This window comes from Asterias amurensis, chromosome 8 (assembly GCF_032118995.1).
Source record: "Asterias amurensis chromosome 8, ASM3211899v1".
NCBI classification, from domain to species: Eukaryota; Metazoa; Echinodermata; class Asteroidea; order Forcipulatida; family Asteriidae; genus Asterias; species Asterias amurensis.
In genome coordinates, this window is record NC_092655.1 from 12,525,647 (window position 1) to 12,542,964 (window position 17,318).

General features: G+C 37.4%; 1 protein-coding gene across 3 annotated transcripts in view; it reads left to right on the forward strand.

Annotated features, from left to right (window-relative positions):
- LOC139940491 (high-affinity choline transporter 1-like) overlaps positions 1 to 17,318 on the forward strand; it is a 64,206-nt gene that overhangs the window by 15,563 nt on the left and 31,325 nt on the right. For all 3 annotated transcript variants that reach the window (XM_071936773.1, XM_071936774.1, XM_071936775.1), the window contains exons 2-3: positions 3,728 to 3,834; positions 5,905 to 6,123. In XM_071936773.1, coding sequence (XP_071792874.1) covers positions 5,958 to 6,123 — 166 coding nt within the window. In that variant the 5' untranslated portion in view covers positions 3,728 to 3,834; positions 5,905 to 5,957. The remainder of the gene's footprint in view (positions 1 to 3,727; positions 3,835 to 5,904; positions 6,124 to 17,318) is intronic.

Sequence of the window (17,318 nt, forward strand, 5' to 3'; positions counted from 1 at the left end):
TGTCCCAGACCTTGGCAGAGGAGAGCACTCTGTAAAATTTGAAGTGGATTTGTTTTTTGAAGGAAAAATATAATTTTATTCATGCAGCAGAACTACCAATTTGTCAATAATGGCTTTGAACTTGTAACAAAGAATAGCAATCCACCAAACTAATCCTGCAAACCAGTACAAGCAGTATGACTCTGGAAAAATTCAACCTTCCTAACAGTCGGATTTTACAATAATCAACTCGGTTTTTATGTAAACTTTATTAGACAAGAGTGAAATTTTGTACTGAGAATTGAGTGCAGAGAACTCTTCTCGATGGTTAAAAAAGGGAGCAGTTTAGGGCATATAGCTCTCCTTGTGAAGGCCTGGGCCCAACTTCATAAGCTGTTAAGCAGAAAATACTACTTGATAAATTTCTTTGCTTAGCAAAATTTTAGTCAGACACCAGTCATCACAATGTTAACTTAAACTGGAGTTGTGGTTGGTAACCTGTTTATGTTAAGCAATACTTTGTTGTGCTTAACAAGTTTTTTGCTTTTTGAAATTTTGCCCTGGCCCCCCGCCCAAAACCACTTTCATCAATTATAGGCACTTGCAACATCTACAGAAATCTGTTTAATACACTAGCAGTATGATTTTGTTATTAATTTTGGTTTTGCCTCACACAGATGTGTGTTAGCACCGAACACTAAGTACCTTTTTGTGAGTTCAGTAAACAAAATCAAAGGCATACTACTTGGGTGGGATTTGAACCCATGACCTTTGCAATTCTAGAGCAGTGTCTTACCAACTAGACTATTGAGATTTCCCAGTGGCTAGAGGCAGTTTGAATCCTATATTTTGTCAGCTGGTATCGCAACGATTTAAAGATGCTATGTCAGATTTTTTGCTCCAAACCTTAAAATTTTTTTAGTGAATGGTATTTCAAAGAGTATCACCTGCTCTAACGAAAAAAAGTTTTACTTTTAATGGTCAGGAACCATGACAAAAATTTAAAACGTTTCTTATAAAACACATAAGAATTGGTCACGTGATGTATTGTCGGGATCCCGACAAAAACTAATTTTGAGCACTTTATTTTACTGCTACTAATAATTGGCGCACTTTTTCGAGCAATGGCTCAAATGAAAGCTTGGTACTTTCTCGACCCCATCAAAATTTTAAATCAAAATTTTTGGGTCAAATCGGCCAAAAATCTGACATAGCATCTTTATAAGATTTTAAGTTTGCATCGGGATTAATAATATTAATAAGGAAATAAAAGCTGGTCTTTATCAGCCGTTTAAACACCCCCTTGTGATTTGCTGTCCATCAACAGGAATAGCGAAACTGTTTGGGGTATTTATGAATTTTGGTATCACCCTTACACCGATGTGGGTAAGCACTGTACTTTCCCGAGTTCGGTGAAAACAAAAGGATTTTTTTGTTTACCAGACAAAAAGAAAACATGTTGGTGGCCTGTTTGAGCAATTAACTGCACTGTGATCTCCTTGTGTTTTTGCGTAGGTGCACATGGTAGCAACTGCCTCTATTGATTAATTCTTGTCACTCCTTGTGTTGGGGGTCGGAGAAGCAATGGCTGTCATCCATTCAGTGTCAAATGTTTCCTTCCTGTGAAGCTGCCAGGTGCTGACGATGAGAATTAATTCTGTATCAAAAGACGAGTTGTAGCTTTTACCATCTCAACCACTGTGTATGGCCATCTTTAGGAGTTAGCGAGCAAAGCCATCAACCAGTTTTTTATGGGGGAGACCAAATGGGCGGCATGGGACCATGTTTAATTTAATGTATTTTTAGTGTACTAGATCAATAAGACGTTTGCATAATGGAAAGACAATAACATGGGCCCTGATGACGTGCTGGGGGAAAGTACTGAGTATATTATCATTATTAAGCATTTTATTAGTATACAGTGCTAAAACACTTTATAGCCTAAGCTAGTGTACAGGTAAAACCAAAAATATACATTTTTATCGCTGATGCAAAAGTAAACATCATAGGCCCTAACAAATTTGCGGAACAGTATGTTGGTTTTTAAAATCTCTCATTTCTGTTGAATGAATTAACTCCAACAATTTCAGTTTTCAATGAGCACAACATACAAACGGCTAGTACAAAAAATCATTGGGTTAGGTGGCTGTGCTTCTGATTAAAAAAGATCTTACGTTTGTAAAAAAATAAAAAAATCCCAGTTTAGGTGTTCAAATCTAATAATGCACAGACAGATCCTTCGGGGAATGTCCTGCTGAAGTGTTTTCCGAGCAAATGCAGCCAGCATTAGTTTTTAAAATCACTCACGGCTGGGATTTGAACCCAGAACTGTTGTATTGCCAGAGCAGATATCACTAGCCACTGAGCTAGCCCGGTGGCCAGAGGCAGTTTAAATATATTGTTAGCAGCAGGTTTCACATCAATTTGATAGATATTAGTTTTTGCCTGTGGATTTTTTTTTTTCTTCAGAGAAATCTAGGAAAGTACTGAGAGCTTAATACACATCGTGGTTAAGGCTAAAAACAAATTGCATTCTTTATCCCGAATGCAAAACTTAACAACTATCACAATAAGAAACAAAAACATAATTTGCATATTTCCTACTCTCTTCCACATGGCATACCTTCCATTAACGAATCATTCAAATTTGTAAAAGGATAAATTGACTACTAATTTATTTACACATAAAGCACCCCACTGCAAATTGCATTTTCTTATTGTATCACCCACTGTTACTGCAAACTTTCCACTGAATTAATGAATGCGCCAGCCGTGCCTAGATTAATGGAGCCAATTTTCCAAATGCTACAGACGATTAACTGCGTGGCAGTCCCCAAACCCCTGTAGATCAAGGGAAAGATTTAATGAATTTGGACACAGCGAGTCAGTTGCAATTACACTGCTGGGGATGCTGAGGTCTACGATCTGACGGTGCTGATGTTTAAATTGAGATATATTGTTCTTTTTATTTGTTTGTGGGAAAGCTTTTTGATGGGCTTTTTGAAAGTGTATTACTGTAATACTATGTATCCCATACACCTGAGACCGATTCAAGCTGCTTAAGTAGCCAAAAATATGCTTAACAAGTTTCTGCTTAGCAAAAATGAGCTGAAAACCAGTTACAGATTAGATGGTACCTGTTATACGGTTTATTAGCCGTTTATTTGTTGTGCTAAGCTACCTTTATTTTTTTAAGCATTTCTACAAACTGGTCCCAGGACCCCATTCAATTGAGCTTCTTGATAAAAAAAATAATAATAAAAAAAACCTTAAAACTGTTCTATTAAGCTAAAATAAGCAGAACACCAGACACAACTGGTCACCAGATCAGGACATTTCAGGCAAGGATCCCAATGAGTTCAATGAGGAATTTCTCATTGATGACACAACTCATTGAGGAAATATAGCAGAGTTTGCGGTAACACCATGTAATGACTTTCTCTAAATGAGTTGGGGTGGTTCTGAAAAGAACCGTTGGATTTCTACCTTGCAAAGTTTCAAATCCTACTGTTCTATTGAGGAAAATAACTTTTGTACTGTAAATCAGCACACTTCACATGAGGCTCTTCTCTAGTGTTTTTGTGTGATGTTTATTTTTATTTTTAGGATACATGATATTTTAGGACTTCCTTGAGCAAGGGACAACATTTATCATAGGCAAGAAAGCTTCAGTTTCAGTGTAGAACTTCAGAAACTGGCGATATGAAAATTTCCTCTAAAAGACACTTGTGTTTTTCTTCAATTACAGAGTTTCTCTGGAAACAATTGTGTCGCGTTTTGAGGCTCAAAACCAACTCCTTTGTTAGGCAAGGACTTTAACGGGCTTCCTGTTTTGATTGGATCAACTCGTTCTAGGTAAGATTACATTGTATTATTAGTTCAGATATTAATCATATATGAAAATCACATTCAAGGGATTGTGGGGAAATAGTTAAAAACCATTCTAACGAACTGTATTCTAATGTACATTTGCTTTTCCAGCCTCGATTTATGGTTTGTTTATTAATGTTTTACCTGGAGGAAAACAAAATCATGGGCCTTTTCATGATTGTTATGGATTTTATAAACATTATAATATTCATACAGTGATAAATTACTTTGAACTGTACTTTGTAATTTCTATTGATTTTTGGCACTCAAGTGCGTTGACTCATTTGTGAGCGCGTGAATGTCACTTCTGGTGTTTGCATAATATAGATATGTGCATTCTGTACCCATCCAACTCAATGAACACACACAACATCTGGCAAATTGTCATTCTCATATTGCGCTTAAAGGCAGTGGACACTATTGGTAATTACTCAAAATAATTATTAGCATTAAACCTCACTTGGTAACGAGTAATGGGGAGAGGTTGGCAGTATAAAACATTGTGAGAAACGGCTCCCTCTGAAGTGGAGTAGTTTTCGAGATAGAAGTAATTTTCCACGAATTTGATTTCGAGACCTCAAGTTAAGAACTTGAGGTCTCGAAATCAACCATCTAAACGCACACAACTTCGTGTGACTAGGGTGTTTTCTTCTTTCATTATTATCTCGCAACTTTGATGACCGATTGAGCTCAAATTTTCACAGGTTAGTTATTTTATGCATATGTTGAGATACACCAAAAGGCTAGTCTTTGACAATTACCAATAGTGTCCAGAGTCTTTATGATGTATATGGTGGAGTTATGAATAACAGCAGTAGGAGCTCATTAGAGAACTGCAACAATTAATTTGTGAACCTGCAATTAATTTCTTTGTAGGACAAAAAACACAATGTCCACTGATTTACATTCAACTTACACAGCTTGAAGATAATGATAGTAGAAAGCTTCCCTGAAAATATTAGTTGCTGAGGTGCTGTAGAGAGATGAAAATTATTTTAGCATGTAAAAACGTATTTTCATGACATTGTTTTACTTCTTTCGCAAAAACTACAGCACCTCAGTAGCTAACATTTTAAGGTACGCTTTCTACTAGCAATATCTTCAAACGGTGTAAGTTTAATGTAAATCTCTAGACATTGTGTATTGAGTTACAAAAAGTACCCAAATCCTTTAATGTACTTGGCCAGAAAGTTGATAAAAGCAATTATGAGGATAAAAGTTAATTCAAGTTCTGCTGTTCTGGTGTTTTAATTAAGTCATTTGGATGTGGGTTTGCGTCCTGGGGTCAAATTTCATAACACTGTCAAGCAGAAAATACTGCTGACAAATTTCTCTGCTGAGCACACTCAAATTGAGTGGGGCACCAGTCGCTACAGTGTAAACTGTATGAAATGTTGACTGGTAGCCTGTTTTTGCTGAGCAAGATTTTCCTGTGCTAAGCAGGTTTTTGTGCTTACAGGCTTTATGAAATTGGGCCCTGCAGGAATAACCTAATGAACAATTTCATTATATATTCTTTCACAGAAAGCAGATGACTCTTCTGCCCCCCCCCCCCCCCCCCATTGGATGAAATTGGGCCCTGGGATCAATTTCACAAAGAGTTAGGACTAGTCCTAACTTAGGACTAGTCCTAGGAGATATACAAATTGCATGGATAGTCCTAAGTTAGGACGAGTAACTGGTCCAAACTCGAGATAAGACTCTTTGTGAAATCCACCCCTGGTCATACCAATTTTATCCTTGTGTCACTGGTGTCCCTGTGTCACCTTGAGCCACTTGTGTCCTCGAGCAGGATGTTTTATACTACTATAAACTGCCACTATTCACTCAGTACCTGTGAGGGTAGAGTTTGATATTGTGTTTGGAAAAGCCTATTGTATACTTCCCAGGGAGCTCATCAGAAAGATTACCATGGTGTGTTATTGGCCCATTAAAGAGAGCACTAAAGGTTAAGCCAATGAGATGTTATTGTGCAGTGCGCTATAAATAAGCATATCTAATATACGTGTACATGTATGTGGACTGAGCATTCCTTCGCAACTGTTTCCCTTGCAGACTAACTTTTAGACTAAGAGAGAGAGCAGTCTTTCTTCCACCAAGAAGCCAAGATGGCCGTCCATTGGGGAGGGGTGGTTGCCATTATCGCCTTCTACTTGTTGATTCTGGGTGTGGGACTATGGGCCGCCCGTAAGAGCAAGGGGTCTAAAGATCCGGAGGAGATCATGCTGGCTGGTAGAAACATTGGACTCTTTGTTGGCATCTTCACCATGACAGGTAAGGGAAATGTTTTAGAAATAGTAAGGGCCCAATTTCATAGAGACGCTTAAGGCATTGGACACTGTTGGGAATTACTTGAAATAATTGTTAGAATTAAAACTAACTTGTTAACGAGCAATGGAGAGCTGTTCTAGTTTTTGAGAAAGAAGTAATTTCTTACTAAAATATTTGAATTTGATTTTGAGGCCTGAGAATTAGATTTTGAGGTCCCCAATTTTAAGCATCTAAAAGCACACAACTTCGTGTCACAAGGGTGTTTTTTCTTTCATTATTATCTCGCAACTTCAATGACCATTTGAGCTCAAATTTTCACAGGTTTGTTATTTCGTTCATATGTTGAGATACACCAAGTGAGAAGAATAGTCATTGTAGCTAAGCACAACAAAATAATGCCAACAAGAATGGGGTGCAGTTTGTGGCTGGTTCCTGCTCTTTTCTATTTCTACCTCCATGTTTATACTGAGCTTAAAACTGTTTTCTGCTTTTAAAGTAGCTCTATGAAATTGGTCCCATAGTGTAATCCATTGGAAGGATACAAAAGGTCTCGTGAGACACAGGTTTTTTACATGTTTAGAGTTATTAACACACAGGTTAAAGCCATTATACACTTTCGGAACAGAAAAAAAAGTAAACGTTCACAGATTTACAAACAACATACAGGGTGTACAGAAGGTCATGGTGAAAGACTTCTCTTGAAATATTATTCCATGAAATGCTTTACTTTTTGAGAAAACATTAAAACAATTATCAATTCTCGTTGTCAAGAATTACGGATTTATTTTAAACACATGTCATGACACGGCGAAACGTGCGGAAACAAAGGTGGGTTTTCCCGTTATTTTCTCCCGACTCAGATGATCGTTTGAGCCTAAACTTTCACAGGTTTGTTATTTTATATATAAGTTGGGATACACGAAGTGTGGGCCTTTGGACAATACTGTTTACTAAAAGTGTCCAATGGCTTTAACATTAAATGTAAACAGGGGCCATGTCCTATTTTGTGGCTACGGCTGTTGCTATGGAGCCCCTATTCTTCAACACATGTTACCACGACGATCAAGCCATAGCCACTAAATCAGATACAGCTGTAGGTGTAGACACCCTATCATTCTTTACTCCCTATTTCAAACACTAGGGCCTACAGTACATTTAGATCCTTTCAAAGTTAACTAAATATACATGTAGAAACGATGTGGGGGTTGAACAAAGAGCAGGATTTCAACCAACGATTAAAGTGTTGGCACTCTACCAACTGAGCTATCCAGCCGTAAGTTGGTGGTCTCCCTATTTTGTCAAAAATGTTATACAGGGGTGCCAGGCAGAAGCCATACAACTGTTCTGCTGTTGGGTCAAAGATATTGACAACATTAAGAGACGGCCAATGCTGTGCAAACAGTATTTTTCAGTCTGTCACCAAATATTGGACAGGGAATTTGTTCTACAGGGCATTTGAACCCTACCTAAATTCGTTCTCTGTGTACTAACACTAGATACCCCTGGAATTTCATACAAGTGTAAAACGTGTCCTTCTGAAATGATTTCACTGACCAACCAAATGGTCATTGTTCAAGTACAATACTGTGTATTTCATTTTCACAAAAGTGTTCACAAACTCTGATGTGAAGTATCATTACCTTGACCTGTATTCTTTAAAGTTTCTCTTGCGTTTGATTCTCGTTCAGTTGAATATGATTTGGTCCAATGGGCCTTGAAATGTGTTTCTGATGAATATACTGTAAATCTAAACTCGGAAATTTTTAACTCCTAATTTGCGATAAGTAAAGAAAGCTATAGAGAAGACTGATGTGCACACAGGCATAGGTTTTTCTGTCTGTTGATTGATTAATTGAAGTTTTTGTGTTATGAATGTTGCTTAGTTAAAGGCAGTGGACACTATTGGGGTTATCACTCAAAATAATTATTATCATAAAACCTTTCTTGATTACGAGTAATGGGGAGAGGTGGATAGTATAAAACATTGTGAGAAACAGCTCCCTCTGAAGTGACATAGTTTTCAAGAAAGAAGTATTTTTCCACGAATTTGATTTTGAGACCTCAGATTTAGAACTTGAGGTCTCAAAATCAAGCATGTTTAAAGCACACAACTTCATGTGACCATGGTGCGACAAGGGTGGTCTTTTTTTTATTCATTAATATCTCGCAGCGACCGATTGAGCTGAAATTTTCAAAGGTTTGTTATTTTATGCATATGTGGAGATACACCAACTGTGAAGACTACCAATTGTGTCCAGTGTCTTTAAAAACAAAATACCATAGTATTAGTAAAGTAAATTACACTGAGAAAGATTGTCAGCTTCATGATTTTGTTTAGAAAGCTGAACAAAACATGTTTGTTTGCAAGGCAAGAGGAAAAGTGTACACAACGAAAATGATTTTTTTTTTTTACCAAAACAGAGTACATTTAATTTTCCTCAAGTTAGTTTGATATATTTTGACCACTCTGTGGCTTTAATGAAGACTTCCCCCTCTAAAAAAATCAATGTCACCCTCCTTGCAAAATTGTGGTTGCCTCGCGCCGTCGCAAATTATACATCGCTCGTGATTAGTGTAGGGTTACTGCTTCAACATGTCCCGTCTTTTTGATAAATATTTGGAGTGTAGAAGACACGACTTGGAATCCATTAGTCATATCAAACCTGAACCAGAGTGTCAGGGAGGAAGTTTTCAAGATGGGCCAGTCATTGACAGAGCTTGGCTTGTTCTGGACTATCATCATCTTCTCACTCACTGTGCGTGTTTTTTCCCCGTTTTTTTTTTTTTTTCTTGACTGATGTGAGTTGCTCTTAAAGGCAGTGGACACTATTGGTCATTACTCAAATTATTTAGCATAAAACCTTACTTGGTAACGAGTAAATGGGAGAGGTTGATAGTATAAAACATTGTGCGAAACGGCTCCCTCTGAAGTATTGTAGTTTTCAAGAACTTTGTGTGACAAGGGTATTTTTCCTTCATTATTATCTCGCAACTTCGACGACCGATTGAGCTCAAATTTTCATAGGGGTTGTTATTTTATGCATATGTTGAGATACACCAAGTGAGAAGACTGATCTTTGAAAATTATCAATAGTGTTCAGTGTCTTTAAAGGCACTGGACATGTTTTGTAAATTACTCAAATTGTATGGTTAATACTGGTCTTTGACAATTACCAAACGAGTCCGAACAATTTTTAAGGTAAAGAAATCAAGAAATATCTTCATCGAATAATTTTATGTTTTGGTGTTTTTGTTGTGGTTGGTTTTGGGTTTTTTTTTTTTTTTTTTTTGAAGGGGGATGGTTTTTTCTAATCAGTTGGTAGATTTACAGGTAGATAAATCATAGTACAATTAAGAATTGCACTTGTACGTGAGAAAATATAATTGCTCTTCATGGAGAAAGGTAATTTCTCACTAAAATATTAGAATTTGAGAAAGGCTTCAGACATCAGGTAGCTTTAGATAAATCATAGTAAAATTGACAAATGCACTTGTATGTGAGCGAATATAATTGCTCTTCCTGTGGTTGTCAGACGAGTCTTGTCATCCTTGTGGGTGGCTATTCTTGGAATACAAGTCGATATTTGTCACTCTTTAGCAGCCGTTCCCACAACTTTTGAAACTGTATCTTCCTAATTGATGAATCCATTTGCTGATGAGTAGTAGGAGGTACAGCAGGACTAATCAAGCAGCTGACCTCCCCCCCCCCCACCTTCAGACACCCCCTTTCTCCTTCCACCCCAGTACCACTCTCCTCGCATAAATTTTCCTCAGCTGTCAACAGTTAAAGGAACATTACAGAATTGGTTTTGCTATGTAGCAAAAAAGTTGCTGGCAGTGTAACCACGTTATGTGATCCACCATTACATAAATTGACAAACCTGTAGAAGTTTGAGATTGATTGGCCATCTGGGTCACGAGAGAATAGTGAAAAACCAATTAAAAATTGTGCATTGCATCAATGCCAAAACAAAAATGAATAAAAATGCTCACAAGCGATAAACCCCAAACGCGAAATTAGATAATATATTTCTCATCAAATATGAAATTTCAGACAGAAATATTTCAAGGGATGTTTATATCATCATCATTAAGACCATTTAAGTTTTATGTAAGTCTGTGATCTTCACGTTTTTTGTTTCTTACCATTTCTGTAACGTTCCTTTAAATCAGTAGTAGGTAGCAGTACTAGTTTATAGGGCAGTTGTTTCTCGTGCTTCGCCCTCCAACTCAATTCCCCCTCCCACTCCTGCCACCCCCCCCCCCCCACACACCAATCTCCTCACATAAATTTCCCTCGACTGTCGTCAGTTAAGTCATCCCTTTCCGGTGGGTAGTGACCGTCAGCAAGCTGGCTGACTGGGCTTCAAGTAACACCTGTCTGGCATGGACCAAATTTGAGAAGAAAGCAGTCGTAATCGGATGATGGGAGGTCGGTTTTCATCGATCAGCTTTTCCAGTGACACTAAATAGACTTTTAGTCTTTGCAGATAGTGCATTGTTTCTTTCCTTTTTTTACACGTGTCCCAAAAAAGGAAGTGTGCATAGTATGGCTGTTTGTAACTCGTCCAAGTTTGTTTTGTCGGAAGATTTGATTGAATAGTATTTATTCATACATGTATATAGGATTTGAGGCATTGCATGGTGAGGTATCAATATATATTTGGTTTGCGGTAACACCATTGTGTGTATCTACTTGCCAGGTAGAGTTTGTTCTTAGAGAACTGTCTTTCTTTATTCTACTACAGCGGGGTAGAATGTTTGGGTGTTCGGGAGACTTCTCAGTTCTGAAAAGAACTGTCCTGGTTTTAACTATTACCAGGGCGGATGGTTAAGAAGATAGGCTGGGACTACTACTAAGGGAATCAATGTGTGGTGAAGAGGTTTTCAACTAGTGGTTTAAACCTCGCCAAAGCCTGGACTTGATAATTTTACCGAGACGAAGTCGAGGTAAATTATCAAGAACCAGGCCTCGGCGGGTTTAAACCACTAGTTGAAAACTGATTCAACAAACTTTGATTCCCAATCATAAATACCTTTCCGGTCAAATACATCAACACTTCTTGGTCAAAAGGTAAAATAAATGCAAACATTATAATTCTTCAATGATTTCTTTCAACACAACACCCCTCTAGCTATGAAATGGTAAGGCCCTTGGGTAAACAACTCCTTATAAGGAGATGATGTGCGCGTCGCGCGTCTCGCGTGATGTGGCACAACTGTTTCAGCCGTTGCTCTTGACCAATAGGAATGAAGAAATTCTTATAAGCGCAGGTGCAAGCTCATGTGTCACGCCCATGTTGTAACACTTTTTACTGGTGTTATATCATCCGTTCAAACAACCCCTCGTGATGCCCTCTCGACCAATCAGAATGGATAAACTGTCTTAGATATTTATGAATTTAGTTTACAGGATCAAAATTAACTGTACTACCGTGGAGTCAGTTCTTAAATTGGTCTCAACGTTTCGACTATAGCTTACTCTAGTCATCGTTTTTCAGTTATTGTATCAGAAATGTTAAAAGTTTATTTTGTTTTGCACTTCATCAATGCATATTTCGTCTTCTGATTCCCCATCCACCCACACACACAAAAATTAATCAAAAGAAATATATAAAAATAATTTTAAAAAGTAAATAATTAAACAATTAAAAAAATTAAATGAATGTCAAATTTAAACAATAGAATTGAATGGTTTTTGAAGCTTTGCATGTTGTGGAGAATGTTTAACACATGGTTTGTAACCGCAAGCGTACTATTCATATTTATATTTATATTAATAATTACTCGTAATAAAAGAATAAATAGGTTTAAAGAACTGTTCTTTCACTGATCAATTTATCATGATGGTACTCATGATATAAATAAAAATTGCAATTTAAATTTATTATACCGAGGAGTTTTACTAGGGCTGAGGAATGGAGATAGGGCACTCTGAACCAGAAATGAAAATAATGTCAAAATATTCCAAAAGGGAATGAAAATCACAAAGAACAGAATGGGAATGACATTTTCTTTTCTAGACCATCCAGTTTAATAAAAAAGACAGCTTGGTTGATCACATTCAAGTGTGGAGAAACATTACAGCAAAACTAAAATTTACCCTAAAGGTAGAATTGCTCTTTTGCGTTGATGCACTTCAAGTGGGATTAAATGGAAGAAGTGCATGGAGTCAAATCCTAATACTCAAAACCAACCTTATTCAAACCAACCACTTTATCTTTTGAGAAAAACTCTGCTACGGTCAAAACGAAAGGCCATTTATAAACTTTGTGCATCTACCATAGATCATTTTGGTTGGTAAAGCAGTTTGCAACAGCTAGTTCTAACTTCTTGTTTAAAACCAACCTGCCAATTTAGATTAAATATCACAGTAGTTGGTTGCCTTAAAACAGCAGGGGGAGGGGGTATTTCTAGAATAAAGAAGAAAGTTGAAGGTTGGATGCCCGTTTCATAATGAGAATTGGTAATAGCGTGACACAGTGGTATAATACGTCTTACGTCGTAATGTCTTACGTTGTAATGTCTTATTCAGTATTTACACCTAATGGGAGTTTAAACTCACTCAAGTCGCTTTTGCTGTTATTGAACAATCTTGCAATCTTCTGTTTGTGAAGGGGAAAGGTCTTCAACTTGATTTTTAGGATTTCCTTTAGACTGTTTGATATCAATGGGATCAATTATTATTATTATTATTATTATTATTATTATTATTATTATTATTATTATTATTATTATTATTATTATTATTATTATTATTAAGCATTTAGGTACCCTATTCATGGTAAAACCATTACACAGCGTTTACAAAGAGCAATAAATTAATTATTATACAAACAAACAACAATAGAAAAAAAACATCAATTAGGAAAGCGGTAGGTTTTGAGAACCTTTTTAAACACATTCACTGTTTCAGCAGATTTAATATAGGAGGGAAGTTCATTCCACTCTTTAGCTGCTGAAACAGTGAATGTTCGATCTCCCGCCTTACTATGAGTCATGGGAAAAGTAAGGCGAAATGGATCTGCATTGGAGTGAAGATTTGTACGCAAAGGTCGATACAACTCAAGACATTCATTAAAATACACTGGTGCCTGATTGTGAAAGAATTTGTATCAATGGGAGAAAATCAAAATGGGTGCACCATGAAAAAGGTCTATTGTTTGTTGGTAACATGTTTTTCATTTTCGTGTGGTTTCAACTCAGGGTCGACGGTCTTCCCTTTTGTTCTTAATGGGACAATTTGTTCCCATTGTTTTATGGGACTTCCTCTTGTTTGTGTTTTTCTTGAATGTTACTCTTATTTCCGCTTCCTGGTATATCCCCAAGGGGTAGATTTTTTTTAAGGTGAATGACATATTTTCTTCTTTTTCTGATTTTTTAATAATTTTGTAATATTGTGTTATAAACAACGAGGGTAAACTGACTGGGAAAATGTTGAATTTTATTAGTTCCATTAAAAACAAAATTAACAAGAGTTTGACTTGAACCTGCAAACTCTGAATAAGCGTGCTGAATCTTGTCTTGTAATTGGAACACAATATTCTCTTGTCCAATACTTTTGGAGGATGTAGAGCTTTGTACTGCAACAACCCCAATTTTTTTTTAGATGTTCTAGTTTTCAGTTGAAGATAATACACAAATATTGGATGCATTTAAGTGCAATGTAAAATTCAATCGAGAGGTGAAATCTGGACTATTCAATTCTTCTGAGTGGAAATCCGGACTATTCACTTTTTACGATAAAAAGCCAAGAGAAATTGGAATTCCAGACTTTACCATGTGATTGTATTGTGCAACAGCGCACACATTTGCAGCCAATATTGGTTTTAACACACACACAGAGATCCTCTTCATGCGAAATCTTTTCACAACAAACACACAATAAACACGGAAATTTGTCCTCCCCACATTCTTCATAAAAGACGTTGTTAACAACATGAATGTCTTCATAAAGACACCAACATTGTCCACCATGAATTATTGTTTTATTTGGACGAATGGGCGTGTGATCGATTAATTTTAAAACCACACTGCAAAGAATCGCCGCAAAGTGTCCCAAGCATCGTGTGGTGTACAATTCTCAATATATGACTCCTACATGTAGTTTTGAAATCAATATAGAACTTCTATATTTATAAATATAGGACTTCTATATTTATCAATATAGGACTTAATTATCAATAAAGGACTTCTTTATTTATGATTATAGGACTCCTATATTTAAATTTGCAGTGCACAGGTCCAAGTGTTCCACCAATTACGTTGCAAGGATGTATGTGTGCTTCATGACACAAACCTTGAGGTTTCGTGTCACATTTTGCTTTTTCCTCACAAAATGTTTAGGTATACAGAAATTTTAAATGCACAAGTGCTCCCCAGTGATGAATTACATATAATTTCAACATTCCTTCCCCCACTGGGCAGTGGAAAGATGAGACTGTTGAAACATGGAGACATTTCCCAATCGCTGTAAATTTATGCGTCGACGGCTGCCGTGCCCGTGGCATTGCTGGCACACTCGCTGATAAAGTGGTCGGTGTGTAACCAGCGTTTTGACGAAGACTGAATCAGTTTAGGATCAATATTAATTAAATGGTTGAGATACCGGAATGCAAGTGTGACGGAAATCAACCCACTTAGGGGCGCTGTGTTAGAGTAAAGTCTCTCGCCTGGGCATGGAGGACAGAAATTAAACAATTTAGCAACGTCAACAAAGGGTGTCAATAAATGCACTACTCACTTGACATGGTTCGGGAAAATGGTGTTGTTTTAACATGCTTCTGGAAGAATGTATTTTTAATGCTTTGTGTGCTTGAGTGATTGTGTAAATAAAGACGGACAATGTAAGCACACAGACACTCATATTCTTATTGTGTTTTGACATCTTGTATGCTTATTAGATGTTCAGTATGCAATGTATGGATACATTAGTATCAACCGAGCCCTTCATTTTATGCATACCATTGAACAGGGCATTTTTATCAAGTCTTCTTTTTGGGGAATTCAAATAAGAAAATAGAATAAGCTGTTGTAAACTGCTCACCAACCAAAAGGATTATGGTGTAAATGCACAAAAATAGTTGATGGCCTGACATTTCGACCCTAGCAGAGTCTTTCTCAAAGGCTAAATGACAACAGAACACACATGAACAGGTATCTATTATGTAGTATTATGGTAACAAAAGCAACAGTTCACTCAACAGTTTACTATGGCCTGGGATTATCTCCCGTACCAAAATGGCTGTTAGGCCATTCGCATGTTAGGCCATTCGCATGTTAGGCCATTCGCATGTTAGGACCTTCGCATGTTAGGCTATTCGCATGTTAGCTCCTTCGCATCAATAGGCAGTCGGTTTCCTATTATTAGGGGCCATTAGGATGGGGGGGGGGGAGAATGTTTATTGATAGGGGAAATGGACAGGGGTTGGCCCAAGCATTTTTTTGGTTGGGATAGTAGATGGCAAATTAGTTGCATGTTGGAAGCCAGCAGAGGCCATTGCAAACTCCTGAGTTGAACAGAGGTCTAAACTATCTGCTTCATAAGAGGTGTGACATTGTTGTTCATCAGTGAGTTCATTCACTCGATGGGGATCATCGGATAATGGACCTCCAAACTGTTTGGTCTTACATTACTGTACGCAGCTCCTCCCTCGTCTCAGGCCAGATGTTCCAGGACTCTGTTTGCCTATTGGTGACCAACTGAGTCCTGCTGCTATTGGACTGTTGGTAGGGACCAACGGGCCAACTGTCTTCTGATGAGAATGGCCTATCAGACATTTTGGTACGGAATAGGGCTCATTAAATGGTCCGTCAATATTTAAAATTTAAAAATCGGGGTGGATTGAGGATAGTTGAGTCAAAACAAACTTACACAGCTAGCGCAGTAAGCGGAGAAATGTGATTGTAAGTAATCGCAGAGTTTGGCGGTAAACAGAGCCATCATATTGGTTCCATACAGTATGATACACAGTTTGGCAAGGAGTGTGTTCCTTAGGTGGGGAACTTTGCGGTCCTAAGTAAGGGACAATGTAGAATGCTGTGGTAAGACCCAGCTAACCGCTGATTTCACAAGAATAAATTTTGTCGTCTAGTTAATGAATCACAATTTCTTGATTTGTGTAATTCATAATCAAAGACGTTAAACCAATGTTTGTATGAGAGAGGTTTGCTGTTGCCAGCTTGGCGTTTATATCCCTTGTTAGAGTTTGCCGAGTTCCCTTAATGGGAAGATCGTTCAAACAAACAAACAAACAAACAAACAAACAAACAAACAAACAAACAAACAAACAAACAAACAAAAAAAGAAGTGTCATGAAATTGGATCCTGCTTATAAAGAAGACATGACTGCCTTCTTTTGATCAGGAGCATTTTAAATGAATGTAGATTCAATACCGTCCTATCGTTGCTTCATCAGTCTTCCTTGATCCATCCTATCCTAATGGTCTACCATTGACAGAGAATGTCATTGATTCTGGTTCAGTGTATCATCGCTCGTACTTATGTGTCTAGAATTCAAATCAAAAGTGGGTTTTAGTTTCATGCAAACTAAATTACAGAGCGAACCCTTTTGCGGCGCTAGAACACCGTCCAGACAGATAAAGATAGCTCTTTGACACCCACTCGTATTCCTTTTGGGATTGAACCGGAAAAACAACTTAAATCCTGAATGTTGAATAGAGAACCCAAGCAAAAATACTCAAGAAAACAACCCCCTCGAGCTTGTGTTAACATTTCACAATAAACAAATATATATCAAAAAAATCCCTTAAAAACCTCCGCCCACATATCTAGAAGCTTAATCAGGTTGACACTGTTTGTGGATAAATCAAACATACTCCCGCAAAACACTCTGTAAACTATCACCCGCTCTTTTTTCTCTCGGCTGGACTGTCAACAGCAGTATTTGACGTCATAGGGAGACTGGCTAAATCCTCACTCAATAAAAATTGTATCCATCATCGCAAGACTGGAAAGATTTCTTTCCAGCAATTAGGCGCTGGCACCTAGCTGATTTTCATTCCCTTCCTCTTGTATTTTTTCACTCTCTTCTGTCTCCTTCTAGAGGGGCTGAAGCGTAGTTCCTTTTTTTATTGCTTATCTTTGTACTCTTCCATGGGTGGAAAAAGAGTGCAAGCCCCACCGTGCAGTACTCTAATACCATTACGTTAATTGACTCAATTGCCTCCTGTAGTTC